Source organism: Spermophilus citellus (assembly GCF_964194105.1).
Source record: "Spermophilus citellus genome assembly, chromosome: 3".
Taxonomy (NCBI): domain Eukaryota; kingdom Metazoa; phylum Chordata; class Mammalia; order Rodentia; family Sciuridae; genus Spermophilus; species Spermophilus citellus.
This window is the reverse complement of record NC_138184.1, coordinates 110,698,443-110,721,335: the sequence shown is the minus strand read 5'-3', so window position 1 is coordinate 110,721,335 and position 22,893 is coordinate 110,698,443. Positions and strand designations below refer to the sequence as shown.

The following is a 22,893-nucleotide window of genomic DNA, read 5'->3' as shown; positions in this document are numbered from 1 at the left end:
AACATGCAAGTCTCAGATTTGAGGGACTTGGGGAGATGTAGGCAACTTTAGGCTACTCTGGGCTTTCTGGTAGGCCCCAAGGAATGTGAATGAGTCCCTTGCTGCTTCCATGAAGTTGGGCACCCTGATCCCTCCTTCTCCCACATGAAAATAACTTATTGAGGGCCCTGCACCTGCTTCCTTCCCTTCACCAAAACTTCTGTGAGAGTAATCCCCTGCCTCCAGGGGTAACCAAAGAACAGATGGGATAAAGTGCTCTATTCCCTGGCAGCTGGTAGTTTTGTCTTCCTGCACTTTGGCCCTTCTGGGTTCCCAACTGGGATGGTCACTGCTGGATCATATTCACTGAACTCTGCCCTCAGCCTCCCCTACCCCTGGGGTATACACCTTCTCTACCACCAACCTCTGTCCAGATCTCAATTAATCCACTTTCCTCAGGGCCACCTCTCACGAGGCAGGGCAGGAGAGAGCTACTTTGTATGGTCTTTAGAGGCAGTGTAGACAGATTTTCACCACCTAGCATTTCCTACCAGCTCATCTCTGAAAAGATCAGGGTGTTTTTGTTGCTTTTAAAAATTATTCTTAACATTGTTTTTTTATTGAAGGGAACTTACTTAAAAATTGACAAAATCCGCAAAAGACTAAAGCCCATAGGGGGCCCAGATTCCTCCTCCTCAATAAGTAGGGTGGGGTTCTCCCCTTGTCTGGTTCAGTTTCCCTCCCACAACTCCTCCTGAAGAAACCCTAAAATGGCCCCATCTTTTGTCCTCAGCCTGGAAATCCTCTTACCTGTGCCTCTTGCCTTGAAATTTGGGCTATTCAGCAGTGATTTGCAGGCTCCAGCAGGCATCAGAATCACCAGAAGCTAACTTGACTACGTAGATTCCTGGAACCCCTGACAGAGAGGTCTGACAATACCCGTCTCCTGTGAGGCTGAGGTTTTTCCACGGTGTCCAATGACTGAAGGGCTTTAGAGGCACTTGCAGTCATTGGGAATTCTGACCATCAGAGGGCGGAGCGGGCCAAGTTAAGCCGTCCCCCTTTGCTGTCTTTGTTCCTCCGGTCAGGTAGCTGTCAAGGACTCGCTGGTCAGAGCAGACAGGGGTGAACCCTGTTCAGGGGCAGGAGCTTCCACAAAGGAAGGAAGCCTGACAACAAGAAAGAGGCTCATAGATGGTCCTGGGCCCCTGGCTGGGCCTTGGTCCTTGTTCACCTGGACTCCAGAGCTCAGAGAGACCAGGTCCAGGCCTGGAATCTGGGTCGACCTGTCCTGTTCTGGTGCGCTCTATTTACACAACCCTAAGCTACGTAAACATCTGTCCTTCGGATGGGAAAACAGAAAACCAGATAGAGGCAGACTTAGTGGTAGCTGCTCTGCCTTACAGCCCAGGGCTGTCTTGCTAGGGCTGGGGGTAGGAGGTGGACCCCAGGAAGTTCACCTACAAGTCAGCTCTGAGTGACCAGGGGTCAGAACAGATGCTGCTGGCCAGGAATGGATACCGGCTGGCGGTACCCTGCTTCCGCAGCTGTGGGTAGCGGTGGTGATTCAGCTTTCCTCTGTGGCCTGAGGGGGCACCACCCTGGGCTGGGAGAAGGGGGAGTATATTGAGAATAGGAGGGGTGAGGGAGTGGACTTAGGGGACCTTGTGACTTAGCCCTGTTGGATGTCAAGGCCCCACAAGATAATTATGGGCAGGAATGATGTAGGTATGAGAATGGTCCTGGAATAGGGCCTGTGTGTCCCTCTTCAATATCCCACTCCTTTACGACAGCTTGGGAAGCTCTGGGGAATACCAGGTATATCCAGCACTACGTGTTGGTCTTTATGGGGGACTCTCCTTGGAGCTAGATGGAGAGGGTCCTGATCCCCACTGGTGGCGGAGCAGATAAGACTCCAACTAGGGGGACTCTAACCCACAGATGAGCAGACAGAGGTGGGAGGAGGAGGAGGAGCTGAAGCGGGCCTGCCAAGCCGATCACCGGTGGATTGGGAGCCTAGGCGTGAGGGCGGGGCAAGACACACACATCCGAGCTCCAGAGGCGGGGCCTGACCCGGGGTGATGCCTGGGGCGAGGCCCAACTTTCCGGGTGGGGCGCGGGCGGAGGAGGTGGTGGAGGAGGCGGGGCCAAGGACGCGGGGCCGCGCCCAACTGGCTGGGCGGGACTGGAGCCGGGCGGGAGGCTCTCCTGGAGCCCCAGCCGCAGCCCCAGCCGCAGCCGGCGCAGCTCCGAGTCCGAGTCCGATTCCGAGCTGTAGCACCGGCCCTGTTGGAATCAAGCCGAGATCCCCGCCTGGCACCGGTCGGAGCGCAGGTTGGTGTGTCAACGCTCATCCCGGGAATTATCGGAGGTAGCGAGGCGCGACCACCTCCGGGTACCACACGGTGCGGAGCCAGGATTGCCCCTGACAGGCCTGGTCACAGCCGGAGCGCGCAGGAGGTCTGGGAGTCCCTAAAAGGCCTAGGCACTGAAGAGGAGAAAAGGAGAGGATTCCATCTAAGAGCATACCGTAGACTCGGTGCAGGGAGGAGAGTGGAGACTTCATCCAGCACCGGGCAGAAGTGCGCGGAGCTCTGAGACCAGGCTCACGCTTGGCATCCCAGCAGCCGCAACCTAGACTCTACCTTATCTGAGTCAGAACACAGATAGCCTAGCTTCCAGACCTCGGCTGGCCCAGGGGACCTGGCACACAGAAACCGTTCCCTCACCTGTTTGAGACTGGCACAGGGTACAAGGAACCAGAGTCTGGCCTGACTCAAAGTGAGGATCTCTGGTGGACCTGAGCTGCTCACTGGGGAGCCTGCCTCCTGCCCCATCTCCACTGGTGCGAATGTGCCGCTGCCCATTGGAACAACATGAAGGCAGGATGACCTCAGCGGAAGCAGTGGAAGTGACTGGAAGTGCTCGAGTGGCTGGATCCCCTGAGTGGCCCCCTGGCAGCCCCCAGGTCCTCCGGCAACCTGGCCGGGTCCGGGTGGCTGTGGCAGGATTGGTGTGGCTGCTGGCAGGAGCTAGCATGTCAAGCCTCAACAAGTGGATTTTCACAGTGCATGGCTTCGGGCGGCCCCTGTTGCTCTCAGCGCTGCACATGCTGGCGGCAGCACTAGCATGCCACTGGGGGGCACGACGCGGGATGCCTGGGAGCACCCGCCTACGAGTGCTGCTGCTCAGCCTCACCTTTGGCACATCCATGGCCTGTGGCAATGTGGGTCTGAGCACTGTGCCCTTGGACCTGGCTCAGCTGGCTACTACCACCACACCACTGTTCACAATGGCCCTGTCTGCGCTGCTGCTGGGACGTCGCCACCATCCACTACAGTTTGCTGCCATGGGTCCACTCTGCCTGGGGGCAGCCTGCAGCCTGGCTGGAGAGTTCTGGGCACCCCCTGCTGGCTGTGGCTTCTTGCTGGCAGCCACCTGCCTCCGAGGTCTCAAGTCTGTTCAGCAGAGTAAGTTCATATGGGGAAGTGGGAATTAGGGTGGGTGTGGTCTGGATGTCCCTGTGAAGGCTGTGACCGTTATCCCATTTTATAGATGAGGAAACTGAGGCTCAGAGAGGAACAAAAGCTAAGTGAGTTTCAGGCTCTGGAGGCTTAGCTAATATTCAGTAATAATTGCCAATGATATGTCTTACATGGCTCATTAAATCTTTTGTCTCTCTGAATCCCCACACTGCCCCATCAAGGCAGGTACCATATTGTCTCTGTTTAATAGAGACCTTGCAATGGACCATGATATGTCAGTGAGCAGCAGAGGTAAGATTTGAACCCAGAATCCATGCTGAGGGAGTCAGGTGACAGTCAGCTGACCAGAAAGAGACCAAAAAGTGTGGAACAGGGAGAGAAAGAAAAAGATGGCAGGTCTTGAGCTGGAATTTGGAAGACAGGGTTTGAACAAGTCTAGGAAATGCTGATGTTTTGTGGGAGCTGTGTTATAGACCTGGTGCTAGGTGTTAACCCTCAGTTATCATAGCAACTACTGCCTTCATCCCCATTTTACAAGTGGTAGGACTGAGACACAAAGAAGTTTATGTGACCCAGGGTCACACATTTCCTAAACATAGCCCCTACCTAATTTGTACCCTGGCCTCCCTTAGGTGTCCCACTTGGGTAGGAAGTTCTGGCTATCAGCCATGTCTTTGCTCATACTTTCTGGGTAACTTTGGGCAAGTCTAGATCTTCTCTGGGTCAGAGGAGGAGGGTCAGAGTTGATAGAGTCCCATGCACCTCTTATTCTCCCTCCCTCCCAGTTTGGAGGTCCTGTAAAGAGACCCAGACTCAGGCCTGGGAAAGAGAATGGCTGTGGTAGGGGTAGAGGAGTGTTAGAGGGTAGTTTCCAGGGTTGGTGGATTAGGGTTGGGGACACCTAAGCCTGGGGCAGTTTGAATCAGAGCTAAGCCCTGCCCTGGAATCTTTGGAGCCCGGACCCAGAGGTCCTGTCCCCATTCTCCCAGGCCTTGAGGCAAGGCCAAAGCCCAGTTCTATTTTTGCCCTCAGGTTACACGAGCTGGGTACTGAAGTTGGGCATAAGTTTTGGGCATAAGTTGGCTCTGGGAAACCTGACCCTCTGAGGCCCTCCTGGGCAGGGCCACAAGGCTGGGAAGGTCCTAGCCTCAAGGCCCACTGAGAATCTGCTGAGGCTATACTCCTCACTCAGGGCCCCAGGCAACTCCTATCTGCAAGAGTGGCTTTGGACAGCCAGGCCTTGGGGCAAGGAGGCATGGAATGGCATGTGTCTTGCATCAGTTCCCTTCTTAGCTTGTGCTAGCTCCTTCCTTCCCTCCTAAGCTTCAATTCCCTGACATCCTGATGAGTTGGATGTTTACTTAGGGTTCCCACAGTGTTCTCTGCTTTCCCCATCCTGGGGCATTCAGAGCCATTGATAATCTATCTGCTTCCCATTAGACAAGCTTTGGGGAATTTCTGTGCCCCCAACATCTGGCCTGGACGTGGTCATGGGGAAGACACTTCTTAAATGATGGACTTATTGAAGTGGCTCTGACAGCCCAGTTGGTAAGCTGGTGAGGCTGCCTAGTTCAAGGTGCTAAGGATGAAGCTTAGGAGGCTGGAGGCCCACTAATAGAGATGGGAGCCCAGCTAAGATGGAAGGAACAGACTGGATCCAGGGACTGAGATAGGTTTTGAAAAGGAAGAGGTTTCTTTTGCCAGAGGTGTCAGGGCCAGATTCAGACTAGGCTGATGACAACTCCCTTACTGAGAGCAGATGCCATAGGACCAGAAGATAAGTGTCCAGGAAGGGAGAGCCCAGTCAGCAATGGGCAGAACCCTAGCTTTCCTCCTATCTGGACCAGTTGGAAGCCTAGGGAAGCTATAGGGGAAGTGGGATGATACCACTCTCCTACCTATAGAAAGGCTGGGAAGTGGGGTGCTAGCCTGCTGAACTTATTCTCAGCTCTACCCACCTGTGTCACAGAGCAACCTGACTCCATCACTGTTCTTTGAGCTCTTGTATGACCTGGAAGACAATCTCTTTTCAGGAGAGATGTTCTATAGCCAAGGTGGGCACATGTGTGGTAGGAAGAGGTGCTTCTTCCTGAGCACACCTGCCTAGGGGAGGAAGTGTGTAGCTATGATAATGACAACAACATAATTATGATAATGTCCAACACTAGGTGCCACACCATGTTCAGCTCTTCATAGGGACAGAGCTGGAAAGGGAATTCTGGGAATGGGAAAAGGCCATGCCAGGGTATGGGGGATCATGTCAGCTGCTGGGGTTAGCAGTTACACTGGGCATCAGGCCCTGTGCTGAACACCTCATCCCTTGTAAGAGGGGTGTTGTTACCTCCCCATGCCACATATGGAGACTTAAGACATAAAGAGAGGGTGATTATACAGCTAGCGTAGGGTCAAAAAGGGAATAGGACAAAAAGTAGAAAGCAGAGTTTGGAGAAGGATCAGTTGGTATGTCAGCATGTGGCACAAGCACAGATGTGCTCAGAAGATGAAACAAAAATGCCTTCGAAGAAGAAAATTGACATGGATGGTTTCTAGCAGGGGAAGGGTCACTGAGGAGGCAGGATGACACACTCACATTTTGGGAGTGACTTGACTCTGACAGGGGATCACTGCCCTTCCCCTGCCCTTCAGGGTGGGATGCAGGACAGGTGCAAGGAGCTAGATGAAGAGGCTAGAACTTTCCTACCTCGCTGCCTCCGAGGGTGAAATTCAGCAAGGGTGAAATTCAGCAAGGGTGAAATTCACCTGAAAATCCAAAGCCTTCCCTTTAATACACAGGCCAGAGGCAGCTCCTGTTGGTGCTAAATTTGGAACCAATAAGCAGGAGGCATTCTGATTATCTGTTCGTTTCTAGAAATGCTTGAGCTGGAGGGACTGTTGCCTGGAGAACAAAGTCAAAACAGAATGAAATCAAGAAAGGAATAAAATTTCCTATTCTAAGCATAGCCTTAGTGAGTAAGCAAGTATGTGACTGTTTGGAAAGTGCGTGTCAGAAAATGTGCGGAGGCTCAGAAAACCCTGGGAGGGGACCTGTATCAATTACTCATTTCTCTCCACAAACACTTGAAGAAGGCCCCAAACCTCACTGTCCTCATGCATATACTGTCATTTCACCTGGGCTGTATCTGACTCTGATAGTAACACTTACTTCCTTTGTGAATTGGCTGGATGGAAGCATGTGTAGACACAGGTACATACCAGCACACAGTCACACACTTGTGCAAGGTAGCAGCATCTCCTCTTAAAAGGTTTCCTCTTGCTGGGTTTGGTGGCACACGCCTGTAATCCCAACTACCTGGGAGGTTGAGGCAGGAGGATCACAAGTTTGAGGCCATCCTGCATAACATAGAAAGACCCTATCTCAAAAAATAAAAAGGGCTGGGGATGTGGCTCAGTCCTCTATACCACTAAAAAGGAAAAAAAGAAGTTTCCTCTTAGTTCTGGATCCATCTCAACAAACCCTAATGTTGGTAGCAAAAAATACTGATTATCGTCATAAACAGTGGGTAAGAGCCAAGAACCAACAATGACTTTCTTGTTCCCTTGTCATCCAGTGGTCATAAATACATGAAGCAAAGACTGAACCCACCATTTTGACTCAAACCATTTATTTAAAAAATCTATCTTGCTCTTCTTCCTCTTTTCCCTACTCCCCCTTTCCACTCCTATTTCTCCAATTCCTCCTCCTTCCCAACCCCGACTTCTCCTCCTTTATGACATGTAGCTAATAAGTGGCAGGACCCTCTGCTGGCCCATCCATTGCTAGGTGTTCAGAGCTACAGTGTGGGATCCTGGTGGGTCTGATAAGGGCTGGAGCTAAGAAAGGTGGGTCAGATAGTACAGGGTCTTCAAAGATGGGTTAAGAACTGAAGACAGTTCCCTCCAGGCCTAGGGAGCCCCTGAAGAGTTTGATTTATTTTTTATTTTTTATTTTTTTGGAGCCACTTTTCGTGTTCATTGACACTTGGTTGTTCCAGGTACATTAGTTTCACCCTGTGGGAAGTAGTTTGAAGTAGATAAGTCTTTTATAAAATCTTTTTAAAATATTTACTGAATGCTTACTTATTAAAACTTTACGTTATCCTTTTAGCTGGTGTGTAGCACACAACCTGATTTCAGCTACTTGGGAAGCTGACAAGATCACAAGTTTAAGGCCAGCCTCAGGAATTTATCGAGGACATAAGCAACTCAGGGAGACCCTGTCTCTAAATAAAGTGGCTCAGTGGTTAAGTGCCCTGAGTTCAATCCCTGTCATAGGAAAAGAGGGAGGGAGGGTGGGAAGGAATGGAGGGAGGGAGCGAGCGAGCGAGGGAGGAAAACAGGCCACCCTGGGGCTATAGCTCAGTGATAGAGCACTTGCCTAGCATGTGTGAGGCCCTGGGTTCAATTCCCACTACTACCCCCCCCCCCCAAAAAAAAAATAAAGGTATATTTTACTATTTACCCAATTTTCCAAGTGAGGAAACAGGTTTACTGAGCCCAGGTCACAGCTAGTCAGGAGTGGACATAGGACACAAACCCAGGTGGTCTGACTCTCCTGATTGACGGTCATAGTTCAGAGCAAGAGTCATTAACCCTGCATGAATGGTCAAGGCAGGTTTCCTGAGATCAGCTGTGAAGGCCACATTGGGTTGGCTCAGTGGGGCTTGTCTCTGCACTGCACTGGGTCCTGATGGTCACTGTCTTGGTTGCAGGTGCCCTGCTGCAGGAGGAAAGGCTAGATGCAGTGACTCTCCTGTATGCAACCTCCCTGCCCAGCTTCTGCCTGCTGGCGGGTGCAGCACTGGTGCTGGAGGCTGGTGTGGCCCCACCACCCTTTCCTACAGATTCCCGCCTCTGGGCCTGTGTCCTGCTCAGCTGCCTCCTGTCTGTGGTCTACAACCTCGCCAGCTTTTCTTTGCTGGCCCTCACCTCCGCTCTCACCGTCCATGTGCTGGGCAACCTCACCGTCGTGGGCAACCTCATCCTGTCCCACCTCCTGTTTGGCAGCCACCTCAGCACCCTGAGCTATGTGGGCATTGCGCTTACCCTTTCAGGAATGTTCCTTTACCACAACTGCGAGTTTGTGGCCTCGTGGGCTGCCCGCCGGGGGCTGTGGCAAAGAGAGAAGCCTGGCAAAGGTCTTTGAGATCTGGGGGAACTCATGAACCACACCCAGGACAGCCGCATCCTGAATCAACCTTGGCCAATGGCCATGGGAAAAGTGGAAAGCAGGCAGCCACCAGGCCAAGGGAAGGAGAAGCACCTTCTGGAAGGACTCCCTAAAAGCTGGAATGGTGACTTCCAGAGAGATCTACCTCTTGTCCCTGCCTATCTTACCCTGTCACAGACCCCATCCACCGCGGGATGGTGGATCAAAGCCTGGCATAGTCACTGCACCTGTTGGACTAATTTTTATGATTAGTAAAACTGTATCAACTGTTACACTGAAATTTCTGGGCAAACTTTGAAAAATCTCAGCGTGTTATGATGACAACGATTCTCAACAATTGCACAATTCTTCCTCCACTGGGGTAAGCAGTGTGGGGTTCCAAGAAAGGGCTCTCCACTGCTAGAACCCTCAAGGACTTGGGATAGTCTATGCCAACTCCAGGCAGCTGCTACAGCCTCATTCTTGGTTCTCCCATTTTTGGGTCTTCCATCCTCAAATAAACTATTTTTGCTTGGATCCTGTGTCATTCTTTGTGGGTACAGCCAAGGGAATAAAGGGAGAGCAGTGGGCCACCGATGCTGAAACTAGGACATTGTCTCTGACCTATCATAGCCTGTTCAAGCCGCCAGCCTAGCCCTGTTTTCTATAATCCCTCCATTAGCCAGGCCACTATTATCCATTTTTTGGACAGTGGCATTGGCCTCCTCCCTGTTCTTTCCTGTCCCCTCTCCCAGGGCCCCTTCACCTGGAAGGAACTTTTCAAAAACACACATGCTCTGTGGCTTCATACTGCTCTAATGATACGGTCAGAACTTCCTACCCCAGACCACACACAGCTCTTGGGATCTGGCTCCTGTGGCTTCATCAGGCTCCTGTCTCACTTCTCTTTCCCTTGGACTCCGCCTTCCAGGCTCAGTAACTTCCTTCAGGTTCACACAATGCCAGATACACCCTTGCCAGAGCCTTTGCCCATGCTGTTCCCTCTGTCTGGTACCCTCCTACGCTCCTTCCTTCTTTCTGCTATACCCTTGCCAAGGGGGAAAGGTCCAAACATGCACATCTCCCTTATTTTTTCGGTATTGACCCAGGGGTGTTTGCCACTGAACTACATCCTTAGTTGTTGTTGTAGTTCATTTTTGTACCAGAGATTGAACTCAATGGCTCTTAAGCACTGAGCCACATCCCCAGGCCTTTTTTATTTTTTTATTTTTGAGACAGTGTCTTACTAAGTTGCTTAGGGCCTAGCTAAGTTGTTGAGGCCAGCCTTGAACTTGTGATCCTCCTGCTTCAACCTCCTGAGTCACTGGGATTATAGGCATGCACCACTGTGCCAGCCTACCTTGCCTTTAAAGACCAGAAGCTTGGAGTCATGGCACATGCACAGAGAAGCTGAGACAAGAGGATTGCAAGTTTGAGGCTGACCTGGGCAATTTAACAAGACCCTGTCTCAAAATAAAAAATAAAATGGGCTGGAGGTGTAGTTCAGTGGTAGAGTACCCTGGTTTAATTGCTAGCAATGCAAAAAAAAAAAAGGGGGGGGGAGAGAAACCTAGGGGTTAGGGTTTGGAGGTGGGTGGCTCAGTGATGGAGCACTTACCAAACTGTTCTGGGTTCTATCAGCACGTGCGCTCTCTCTCTCTCTCTCTCTCACACACACACACACACACACACACAAAAGCATGGTGGCCTGTGCCTGTAGTGACAGGTTTTACAGGCTTAAACAAGAGGATCACTTGAGCCCAGGAGTCTTGAGATCAACCTGGGCAACATAGTAAGACCCCTTTGTCTCAAAGGGAGAGAGAGAAGCCCCAAAAGGAAGACTGCTAGGAGAGGGTCTTAACAATGGGCCATGCCACAGGGCTGCGGGGGAACAGGGTAAAGCACTGGAGTGTCCCCATAGAGGAAGTGGGAGCACTCAGCAGGGAGCACTCAAGGTTAGCCCAGGGCCTTGAAAGGAGCAGAGCTCCCATGCAGAGAAACTAGGGCAGGAGTTTCTATCCCTAGAGCTAGCCTGGATTCCTGTGACCAGCTGTCCCCCACCCTCAGCCTTGTCATATCACCTCTCTGTCTTTCCTTGGTGCTTCCTTATACCCAGCTACCTCCCCTCAGGGATCACCTGTTAAAAATGACAAGGATCCAGCCTAGAGCTGGCAGTCCAGGGGCCGAATCCTGCTCTGCCCACCTCACTATGAATGTTGGGTAGGTACCCTCCCTTCTCTGTGGCTCAGTTACATATCTCTAAAACGGGGCTGATTCCAATGAGGAGGATTTTAATGAGTTGCCATTGGGCAGCATCAGGGATGAGAAAGAAATTGATGGTGCCAGCTGTCTCTATCCCTATCTTGGGTAGTCACCTCCCCATTTCTAAGGTTCCAGACCCATCTGGAAAATGTCTCTTCTTGGTTGAGGATGGGGAGCTAAAACAGGCTGCAGCTGGGATCTAGGAGGACTGAGGTTCAGGGAGGAATCACTCATTTCTTTATGTAATCAGAATTCCTAAAGGACCACTGTGCCAGTCAGTGCTAGGTGGGGCTGTGTGAAGGGTCAATCTAAGGCTGGGTAGTGGCCAGGTGGTGAGGGACTAGGAATAGAGGCACAGGGGTTCCTGGCCCCTGACTCCACCCAGGCTGGCTTTGCAGGAGGGGAAATGGACCTAGTTGAGTCACCCGCCACCCACCCTCCCTGTGACTCAGAGATGCCACTGGCACAGCCCAACCCTCATGTAGCTTGGGCACTTCTGAACTCTACTCTCAGGCTTGGCCAGGCAGAACAAAGGAGGATGGCTTTGGTTGGGCTGAGCCTCCTCAGAGACTCAGGACCCTTCCACACTTGAGAGGTCCCATTGCCATAGCAGGAACATCCCTGCACCACCCTCACTCAGGGTCCTGGGCTTGGTGGGATGCTTGGCTAGTAAGTGAGCTCCCCGTCACATCAAACCCTGATGGTTATGGGGAGTAATTAGATATGAGCTTGACTTGGAAACTAGTTCATCATCAGATTCAGGACCATCAGGTATCTAAGTTTCGCCCCAACAAGGCCACAGCCAGTGCCTTCCCATCACTCCTCCCAAGCAGTGGGCACAGAGACTGGACTGAGTCAGAAAGCCTGGGTTTCAGTTCGGGCCTTTGCTACTCATGGCATGATTTCAGACTGGCCTCTTCTGGCCTCATAGTGTTGTTGGGAGTTAACACAGGGAGACCAATGGGGAGAGTCCCAGTGAAGGTCATTGTACTTTAAGGCTTTGTCTTTCACTAGTTTCTGTTGCCTCTGGCAAGTGGCTTCACCTCTCTGAGTCTCCATCTTTGCATCTAGTCCCTGCTAGAAAGCTTTCTCAGGATAAGAGATGTCACCGCCCTGAAGCTCTTCTCTCCTTGAACCCCTGCCCTATACCATGCCAAATTGAGTTTGAAGCTCCAGCTCAATGGCACTCCAACTCCTTACACCACTCCAGGTAGGGACCCAATTATATCCCATCCTCTGAGCTAGATCAATTTCTCTCTTCTTCACCAGATCAGGTTTCAAGGTGACCTGCTGCTCTCTCCCCAGCCATCAGCACAGGGTATGGCAGGGACTGGGTGGTGGAATCCCCCCTTATCCAAGGGAGATGTGTTTCAAGAGCCCCCATGGGTGACTAAAACTGCAGATGGTAACTTAATCATATGTAGCCATGTTTTTCTATACATACATAAATTAAGTACCTTTTCTATCTTAACTAAGCACGCAATCACACACTGCAGCTGTAACTTTTGCAATTTGAGGTGTGACAGCAAAACTTGCATTTTTTCCCTTCACAATTTTACACTTGATCTTAGCCAAAAGGCCGAGAAGCGATCCCCTTCACAATTTTAGATAGAAGTTTCATTCTTACAATAGATTTTAGTAATCTCAGTATATGATTTTTTTTTCTTTCCTCATTGAGAACATTCTTTTCACTTACAGAAAACACTTTACACATTATCTCTGTCACATCCAAATTGCCAGCATCACTATTCTTGTGCTCTGGAGGTATCCATTAAGTAAAATAAGGGTTATTTGAATACAAGCATTATGACATCCCAGTTGATCTGATAACCATGATTAAGAAAACACCTACTAAGTGGATAACAAGTGAATAGCATATACTGAGAGGAAACATTGGGCAAAGGGATGATTTACATCTAGGCAAGTAGAAGTTGGACAATGTGAGATTTCATCGTGCTACTCAGAACAGAATACAATTTAAAACTTACAAACTGTTTATTTCTGGAATTTTCCATTTAATATTTTCAGACTGCTCTCTTTACAGTGAATAACAGAAATAATAGAAAGTGAAATTGTAGATAAGAGATGGGGACTACTGTACTAGTAAAAGTTCTGAAGTCAGACTTGGGTTCAAATCCTGGAGCTGGGAATGTGGAACTATGTGACAGGCAAGCACCTTCCCTTCTTGTGTCTCTGTGTGAAGCGGCAATAGCAGTAAAACCTAACCCCAATCAGCTTCAGAAAGGGCTTAGCAATAATGCCTAAAACACAACAGGTCCTCAATTAAACTCACTCAAGGCAGATGCTTACCAGTTCCTCCAAAAAGCTCCTTGGGCCATCTCTCCTACCTCTTTGCCTTCCATTGCATACTGAGAGCCCCAAGAGCATGCTCCTGCCTGGGCAGAGTGGTGTGGATGTCCCAGCCTCCCCCCTGGCCCCGCCTTGGAGGAAGCCAGGGAAGCTGAGGCTTTTCTGGGCATCCTGCCATTGTGAACTTGGGAACAAAGCCTTGTCTCAGTCCCAGCTGCCAGGGTGCCCTTCCTGCCCTCCCCTGGTGGCCCTTGGATTGTCATTCTAGGAGGCTAGGGCAAATGAGGACTCTTCTTACTCCCTTATTTGCCCCTCAAATAATCCCAGGGATCCCAGAAATTCTACCATCTCACTGTTTCTGCTCAGTTGCAAATGCTTTCTGGAAATAATACAAAATACTTAACTGAGGGCCACTTCACAGGGAGCCATGGAAGGTTTTAAATAGAAAAGAGCCATGGTCCTCAGTATATATTTCTTGAAAAAAAAAAAAAAGAATCTTCAATTTCCTCTGGACCCTATGTGGAGGAAAAATTAGAGGCTTGAGCCAAGGGTCAGGGAGACTAGGGAAAACCTGTTGTGGTGGTCCAGGTGAGCGGATGATAACAGAGACAGCACTGGGGACAGAGCAGCTATAAGTTGTATTGATTTAGGATAATAATTTTTTAAAACATTAAAGGAGGCCATTATTTTGGACTAAGATTCTGCAGTAGAGCCTAATACACCAGTCTAAACATTAAAATGGAGTCACCTATGCTCACGTTCTGCATCACTAAACTGAAACTGGTTGTTATCTGACCTTAATCAGAAATCAGGAGATAAGGAAAAACAACCAAAATTCCCCAACAGGCTGGTTTCAACTGGCATGACAATGAAGTTCCTGAGCTTTAATCTTTTAATTCTACAGAAAGTAACCTAAAGTAATCTGATATTAACCAGTTATTCTTCTAGTGTTCTGTTCTCCCTGCCTGCATCTTACAAAGAAAGTGACATGATTAATCAGCTATTTTCTTTTTTGGTACCATGGATTGAACTCAGGGGCACTCAACCACTGAGCCTCATCCCCAGCCCTTTTCTTTTTCTTTTTTTTTTTTTTTAATTTAGAGACAGGGTCTCACTGAGTTGCTTAGAGCCTCAGTAAATTATCCAGGCTGGCTTTGAACTCGCCATCCTCCTGCCTCAGTCTCCCGAGCTGCTGGGATTACAGGTGTGAACCACCGTGCCCAGCTACCAATCAGCTTTTTGTTCTTTGTTTCTGCTTTATTTAGTCTTTCTCTGTTCATAAGACTTTCTGCTCCATCCATAAGAACACTTATTTTACTTTTTGATTGTTTGTTTTGCTGAATACTGAGGATATCCTATCACTGAGCTACATACCCAACTCCCTTTTTTTTTTTTTTTAATTTTTTGAGACAGTCTCACCAAGTTGCCCTGGCTGAGCTTGAACTTGTATCCTGCTTCAGCCTCCTGAACATTGAATGAAGGGTAGACTTTTCTAGAATCAAACAACCAATTAAGGTTTTAAAATCAAAATTATTCCCAAGAATAATGGCTTAAGGCAACAAAATATGTATTATCTCCCAGTTTCAGAAGGTCAGGAATTTGGGAGTGGCTTAGTGAGGTGGATTTTGGCTCAGAGTATTTCGTGAAGTTATAGTCAAAATGTTGGCCAAAGTTGCAGTCTTCCAAAGGTTTGACAAAGGCTGAGGTTCTGCTTTCAAGATGGGTCATTCACATGGCTGTTAACTGGAGGCCTCAGTTCCTTGCCTTGTGGGCCTCTCTCTATGGCTCTTGGCATGGTAGCTATCTTCCACCAGAGTGATTCAAGAGAGCAAGGAGCTACAGTGTCCTTTTTAATTCAATCACAATGGTCACACTTTGTCCTCATTAGATTCCCTAATATCTTATTGCACAGGTCAAACCTGTTTAATACAGGCTGCCCACAGTTGACTCACACAAAGGCATGAACACCAGGAGGATGGGATCACTGCAGCCATCTGAGGTTGGCAAGTTTGTGAGTGACTGAGAATGTGAGGACATAACTTGGGGCTATAAGGTCCTTGCTTAGCATCTGGATGGCCATATTAAGTGACAGCACTATTTTAGGTAAAGAGTTTCACTTTCCTGCCAAGGGTCCTTTCTGAGAAAGCCTCACCACTCCCTCTTACCAACCCAATTCTTAACCATTGCATTAGGACCAGCCTGGCTGATTCCTGAACCTGCCCTATAAAAATCTCAGAACCCAAGCCTGTTTTGCCTCTCTTTTCCTATAAAGAGATGGCCTTTATTTGTCAGCTCTGACAAGTAAACTCTTGTATGTATCTCTGCCTATTCTCCGTCTCTCATTTCTTGCTTACCAGTCTCTCGTTCCTCACTTTCCCTTCAGGAGCCACAGGGAATTAGTCTGGAAGCTTTCTGCTTCGGGTAGGATCTTGTCAGCCACACTACTGTATGCCCCCTGACAAAGTACTGTATAATCTGATCCACAGCAAGCACTTAGCAAATGTTTGCTTTGTGAGAACTGCCTTCTGTCCTACAGACAGGACAAGTTATAGAATCCCCAGCTTGGTACTTGAAGCCCTGAATGTTCTGGTATTGCTAAGCCCATTCCATTGCCCCACCCCTGTTCCCTATGTCTATTATATACTGGAGCCTTCTTTCTTTTTTTTTTTTTGGCGGAGAAGGAGGGCATACTGGAGATTGAACTCAGTGTACTTGACCTCTGAGCCACATCCCCAGCCCTATTTTGTATTTTATTTAGAGGCAAAGTCTCACTGAGTTAGTTGCTTATTGCCTTGCTTTACTGAGGTTGGCTTTGAACTTGCAATCCTCCTGCCTCAGCCTCCCCAGCCACTGGGATTACAGATGTGTGCCACTACGCCCAGCTTGCTGGAGACTTCTAATAATGAGGCTTCCCTTTGTCAGAGGACAGGGGTCTGAGAAGGTCCATCTGTAACAGTGATTCACTTCATGCTTTTTTTTTTTTCCCGTTTTTGCCGCTGTGACTTATTTTTAAAATGGACATGTTTCTTTCTCTTCCACTACATCTTCTCCTCAATAATCTCAGGGGAAACAGGATTACCTTTCTTCCCCCATCCTAGGAGTTATCTGTCCTTTAGCACATATCACAGGAATGAAGTAATTCAGATTTAGGGATGGCACCAAAAGATCTAAGAAATGACAACCTCCCAAATTAGCAAGTGAATTACCACTCTAGATAGAGAACACTGGAATGTAGTGTGGAGAGCCATTCTGACACATGATTGGGTGACTCCCGTTAAGGGCCTGAGGTGCTCTGGCTGTGTCGGAGCTTTCCCGACCCTTTCCTGATGAGAGAGCCCATCCGTGTGGGGGTGTGCATGACCACTGACCCCGGAGACCCAATCACTGGCCCTGACCTTGGAGTGCAGCCCCCCCTCAACCTTCATTGGATGGAATTCTCCCCTGAATCTCTTGTCCCCCAAATAAAAGGCTACTCCCCGGCGTGTTCGCTCGCTCTCTCTCCTGCTAGCCCAGAGTAATCCTCGCTGCCCTGCTGGGCGGCTAGAGGCGGGAACCAGGGAGGCGAGCCGTCTGGGACCTAGCAATGTAAAATAAGGTACTGGTTTGTGTGTTTTATTTCGATCTCTTCTAACTAACTTAATGCCTAGAACCTCATTAATGAAACCACTGCGCAGGCCGCGTGGTAGAATTGGCGCCCACGAGGGGGGCATTCTGAATTAGTTAGATTGAGTGGGAGCGCGCGCTAAAAAGATAAGGGAAAGAAATAAAGATAAAGGAAGATAAGGAAAAAGAAATAAAGAGGAAATAAGGAAAATAAGGAATAAAGATAAAGATAGAGGAAGAGGTGACATTTGGGTCACAAAAGTACCTGGAGATATTGAAGGAAAGAGACGTTAAATTACTTAAAATGGGAAATTCTACTTCTTCGGATAAGGAAATGTATCTGACTATTTTACACAGTATAATTAATCAGAAAGGAAAACAGATAAAGAAAACTCAGTTATTACAATTCTTAAAGATTGTAGGTGAATATTGTCCTTGGTTTTGTGACCAAGAGTCTCCAAATTTACTTACTTGGGAGAAATTAGAAAAGAAAAAAGTTTGTCTTTTTAAAAATATGGGCCAAAGTTCACAGCCCCCTGAAGACCTTTTAAAAGGCATTCAAGGAGCTGTTAAGTCTATTCAGATGGAAAATCAGCCTGAAGCTGGGTTGATTTCCTTTCCCTTGAGCCATTTAAGAACAAAAGCACTAGAGACCAAGGTTAGAAATGTGAACTTAAAGTCCCAGCCCCATGCTGAGAATTCAGATGGCGCGGATCAGCCCGCTTTCTCACCGCCGCAGGCATTTCCTCCTAGCGGGAGCCCGGGAATTCCAGGGGAGGTCCCACAGTGTGACGTCATCGCGCCGACCATGGGGGCCGCCATCTTTAATTTTACCGGAGCGGAACCACAGTTTCCATACAAACCCCTAATGATTTTCAAGGCTTTTAAGAGAGATATTTTAGCCAAAATGGGATTGTTATTAGTTACTCCAAATTCTATAAGATCAGTTGAAGAAGTTAATCAGAGGTATTTTCCTGGAGATGATAAGGAGACCTTTCAGGAAGAATATCTGTTTACAAGCCAGTCTCCATGACAAAGATTAGTAAATACTCCAAACCAAAATTTTTACTAGGGGCCCTGAGTACTTCCCCAATCCCTAAGACAGCTGAAAAAATCACATGGCTCACAGAGGAGCCTATATGGATTTCTCAGTGGCCCATCTCCGGGGAAAAGCTTAAAATAATTCATAGATTAGTTGAGGAACAACTTCAGGCTGGTCATATTGAACCAACACTTAGCCCTTGGAATACACCTATTTTTGTTATTAAGAAAAAGTCAGGAAATTGGAGATTACTACAAGATTTAAGGGCAATAAATCAGGCAATTCAGCCTATGGGATCATTACAGCCAGGACTTCCCTCCCCCACAGCCATTCCTTTAGATTATAGCTTGATGGTAATACATTTAAAAGACTGTTTTTTCTCTATAAGGTTACATCCTGAAGATTGTGAAAGATTTGCTTTCACTGTCCCAGCAATTAATTTTAAGGAACCTGTTAAAAGATACTGCTGGAGGGTGCTTCCCCAGGGAATGCGTAATAGTCCTACACTGTGCCAAAAATATGTTGATCAAGCGATAGATCCCATAAGAAATAGCTTCCCTGATGCATATATTATTCATTTTATGGATGATATATTATTGGCTCATGCTAATCCAGAAGTACTTTCAGAAATTTTTACTCAGTTAGAGACTTCGCTTACAGCAATGGGTTTATGTATAGCTCCTCAAAAAATTCAAAAGGTATCTCCTTTTCAATATCTAGGTCAGATAATTCAAGGGAGTACAATCCGTCCTCAAAATCTTCAGATAAGAGTTAAGGAGTTACATACCCTTAATGATTTTCAAAAACTATTAGGAGATATTAACTGGCTAAGACCATCTTTAAAATTAACTACTTCTGAGTTAAGTCCTTTATTTCAGATATTACAAGGAAATCCTTCTCCAACCTCTCCACGTCAACTAACTTTAGAAGCTAAGGCAGCCTTAAGGAAAGTGGAAATTGCAATTAAAAATGCACAGCTTACTAGAATAGATCCTAAAGAAATAATGTATTTATTAATATTTCCAACTGAGCATACCCCAACAGGAGCCATATGGCAAAGATTAGGAGTTATTGAATGGATTTATTTATCCCATTCCCCTCAAAAAACATTAATTCCTTTTCATGATTCTATAGCTCAATTAGTAATCAAAGGTAGAACTAGGATTTTACAATTAATTGGATCTGAGCCTAATATCATAATTATTCCATTTTCTGTTCAACAGACTAATTGGCTTTTTCAAACTTCTACCTCATGGCAGATAGCTTTTGCAGATTTCCCTGGCCAGATAGATAGCCATTATCCTCGTGATAAGATTGTACAATTTGCATCATTAACGTCACTTATTTTTCCAAAGATTGTACGTTCTCATCCAATAGAGGAAGCTTTATCGGTGTTCACGGATGGTTCCAACTCTGGTAAGGCAGGTTTCTTCAGCCGTGTTCACACAGAGGTAATACAAACTTCTTATACTTCTGCTCAAAGGGCAGAGCTTCAAGCTCTGATTTGTGCCTTAGATTATTTTTCAAATGAGCCTATTAATATCTATTCTGACAGCTTATATGCAGTCGGAGTTACCAAAAATATTGAAACCTCAGTTATTGGGTTTACTTCATCACAGGAGTTATTTGAATTATTTCATAATTTACAAAAGACAGTGCTAATGCGAAAGTACCCATGTTTCATTGGACACATCCGTGCCCATACTAACTTTCCTGGACCTCTAGTTGCAGGTAATGACAAAATTGATAAATTAGTAGCTTTTTGTCAACAGATGTCTTCGTATGACTGTGCACTAGCTTCCCATTCCTTGCATCATCAAAATGCTTCTAGCATTATTAAAAAAATATTAAAAAATTTAATATTACCAGAGAACAAGCTCGTAAGATTGTAAGCCAATGTTCTAAGTGTGTTATTCACACTCCATCTCTGCCATCAGGGGTAAATCCCCGTGGATTAAAACCAAATCAAATATGGCAAATGGATGTAACTCATATTCCTCAATTTGGTAAGCAATGTTATGTGCATGTCATAGTGGACACTTATTCTAGATTTATTTTTGCTACAGCACGTACTAAGGAAAATACTCAACATGTAATTTCTCATTGCTTAGCAGCTTTTTCCGTTTTAGGGTGCCCTATGCAGATTAAAACAGATAATGCTCCAGCTTATGTAAGCTCTTCTTTTCAACAATTTTGCCAAGAGTTTCAAATTAATCATAAAACAGGAATTCCTTATAACCCCCAAGGTCAAGCCATTGTAGAACGAGCTCATTTATCTATTAAGCTTCAATTACAAAAATTGAAAAGGGGGAATAAGATAGTGACTCCCCAAAATAGTCTTAATCATGCCTTGTTTGTTTTAAATTTTTTAAACTGTGACACAGGAGGTCACACTGCTGCTGAGAGGCAAATGTCTCCCTCAGTAACAGGCCCCTTAGGCAGAGTTTTGTGGAAAGATTTACAGACTGGTCAGTGGAAGGGTCCGGACCCGGTAATAACATGGGGCCAAGGGCATGCCTGTATTTTTCCAGAAGGTGCTTTCCATCCTATTTGGGTGCCTGAACGTGCTATCAGACATGGAGGAGATAGAACCCAGACTCAAGCGACTGAGGATCGACCCGGAGGAGCCACAACCCAGAAGGAGGAAATATCGGAAAAAGATGAAGAAAGACCAGATTGAACCAGCCGAGAAGCTGATTTCGTGGAAAGATGTGAAGAAATTGACAACCCAGGCCTCCCAAATACTTCGACGCCTAGGAAAGAACAGGACCCCAGTCTTGATGGTAGCGACAGTAATTGCCCTACTGGGCTGTCAGGTAAAAGGGAATCAAGTAGACACTTATTGGACATATTTCCCAGATCCACCCCTGGTACACCCAGCTGTGTGGACTGGAGAATCTATTCCAGTATTTACTAATGACTCATTCATGATGGGAGGATTTACAGATACTCATATTACTCCCAATCATGTGACTAGATTTAATTATCCTGGCTACAGTGCCCAATTACCTTTGTGTTGGTCACATGATAAACATGCTGGCTGTCTGAAAGTATCATTTGAAGAAAAGACAGCGATCGGTAAACCTAGACTGACAAATAATTCTATTTATGGGGACTTAAAACCTAATACTAGATCAGTAATTAAGATGGGACTTTCCCATAACAAGCCAGTCATTTCTGCAAAACCTCCACCGGTACCCCACTGTCCAAATAGTTCTATAATTAAAATTGGCACCTTTCCTAAATAGATTGATTGTGTAAATACCTTTCCTGTACAACATAAGGTGTCTAAAACTAGTGGGTATATTTTAGACTGGTCTCCAAAAATTGATAAGAGACAATTACGAAGAAATTCTGCTATGACACCTGCAGGATTTGTTAGTAATATTTTGACTTATAGTGAAGGAGGTATTCAAAAAGATATTTGGCGTTTAATTGCTGCCTCAGAATATTTACATTTTTCAGATAAACCTTTACCAAAATTTGTCGGCAAGAACTGCAAAGAGGGATCTTGCTATGGCTTAAGAGCCTGTGTCCAATCTCCTTATGTTTTAATTATTGGAAATGTAAAAGTTAAATGGATAGATGATAGATATTTTGTTACTTGTAATAAGTGCAACCTAACCAATTGTATTTCTAGGTATAATGGAGGAAAAGGAGTGCTGATACTTCATCAGCCCTCTTTTGTTTTATTACCTGCTAATATTTCAGAGCCATGGTATGCTGATGCTGGTTTACAAGTCTTGCAGCAAATTCATGCCCAGCTAACAAGACCTAAACGTGCTATTGGAGTCATAATTGTTGGTGTTTTAGCACTGGTCTCTTTTATTGCCTCAACTGTCTCTGCATCTCTGACATTGTCTCAGAATATTCAGCATGCAAAATTTCTTAATAATTTAGCTCAAAATACTTCCAAGGCTCTGCGTAATCAAGTAAATATTGATGAAAGGATTGAGACTAAGTTAAACGCCTTAGAGGCGACTGTTATAAACATTGGTAATGAACTTTCAGCCTTAAAATTTAAGGAAAGGCTTAAATGCCATGCTAATTATAAGTATGTATGTGTTACAGCTGCCAAGTACAATGCTTCTCTCTGGGATTGGGAGAAGATTAAAAACCATTTATTAGGTATTTGGCAAAATAGTAATAATAGCTTGGATATTCTGGAACTTCATCACCATATCCAAGACATTCAAAATAATAGAGCTGAGTTTTCAGATCCTTCTTCTTTGGCTAACCAAATATTGAAGGAGTTAAATGGATTCAACCCTGGAAATATTCTTAAACACTCCGCTTGGTACATTATTGGATTATTCTCTTTGCTGTTAATTCTCTTTTGTATTGTAACTATAGGATGGCGAGTCTTCCAATCAAGAATCCAAAAACTCCAGAGAGTGAACCGCCGCCTCATTGTTAAGAAAAGAAAGGGGGAATATGTGGAGAGCCATTCTGACACGTGATTGGGTGACTCCCGTTAAGGGCCTGAGGCGCTCTGGCTGTGTCGGAGCTTTCCCGACCCTTTCCTGATGAGAGAGCCCATCCGTGTGGGGGTGTGCATGACCACTGACCCCGGAGACCCAATCACTGGCCCTGACCTTGGAGTGCAGCCCCCCCTCAACCTTCATTGGATGGAATTCTCCCCTGAATCTCTTGTCCCCCAAATAAAAGGCTACTCCCCGGCGTGTTCGCTCTCTCTCTCTCCTGCTAGCCCAGAGTAATCCTCGCTGCCCTGCTGGGCGGCTAGAGGCGGGAACCAGGGAGGCGAGCCGTCTGGGACCTAGCAATGTAAAATAAGGTACTGGTTTGTGTGTTTTATTTCGATCTCTTCTAACTAACTTAATGCCTAGAACCTCATTAATGAAACCACTGCGCAGGCCGCGTGGTAGAATGTAGCCTTTGAATCACCCCTTTAAAAACCTACTTCCCCGTGATGAGCAATCACAGCTCTGGACTTGAGTCCCTGGTTTCTCTTGTTGGCAAAGCCATAAAACTTCTTTTTCATTTTTCTCAAAACTGTGCCCTCATTATGGGATTGGCATGGGGACAAGGACCAAGCTTTCAAAATA

At 46.7% G+C, this 22,893-nt stretch overlaps 1 protein-coding gene across 1 annotated transcript; it reads left to right on the top strand.

The window, feature by feature from the left end:
• Positions 1 to 2,103: 2,103 nt before the first annotated feature.
• Positions 2,104 to 9,156, top strand: SLC35E4 (solute carrier family 35 member E4). Its single transcript, XM_081287322.1, has 2 exons — positions 2,104 to 3,449; positions 8,174 to 9,156. The coding sequence occupies exons 1-2, from the start codon at positions 2,831 to 2,833 to the stop codon at positions 8,605 to 8,607; spliced, it is 1,053 nt and encodes a 350-aa protein (XP_081143448.1). The 5' UTR covers positions 2,104 to 2,830; the 3' UTR covers positions 8,608 to 9,156.
• The last annotated feature ends 13,737 nt before the right edge of the window (positions 9,157 to 22,893 follow it).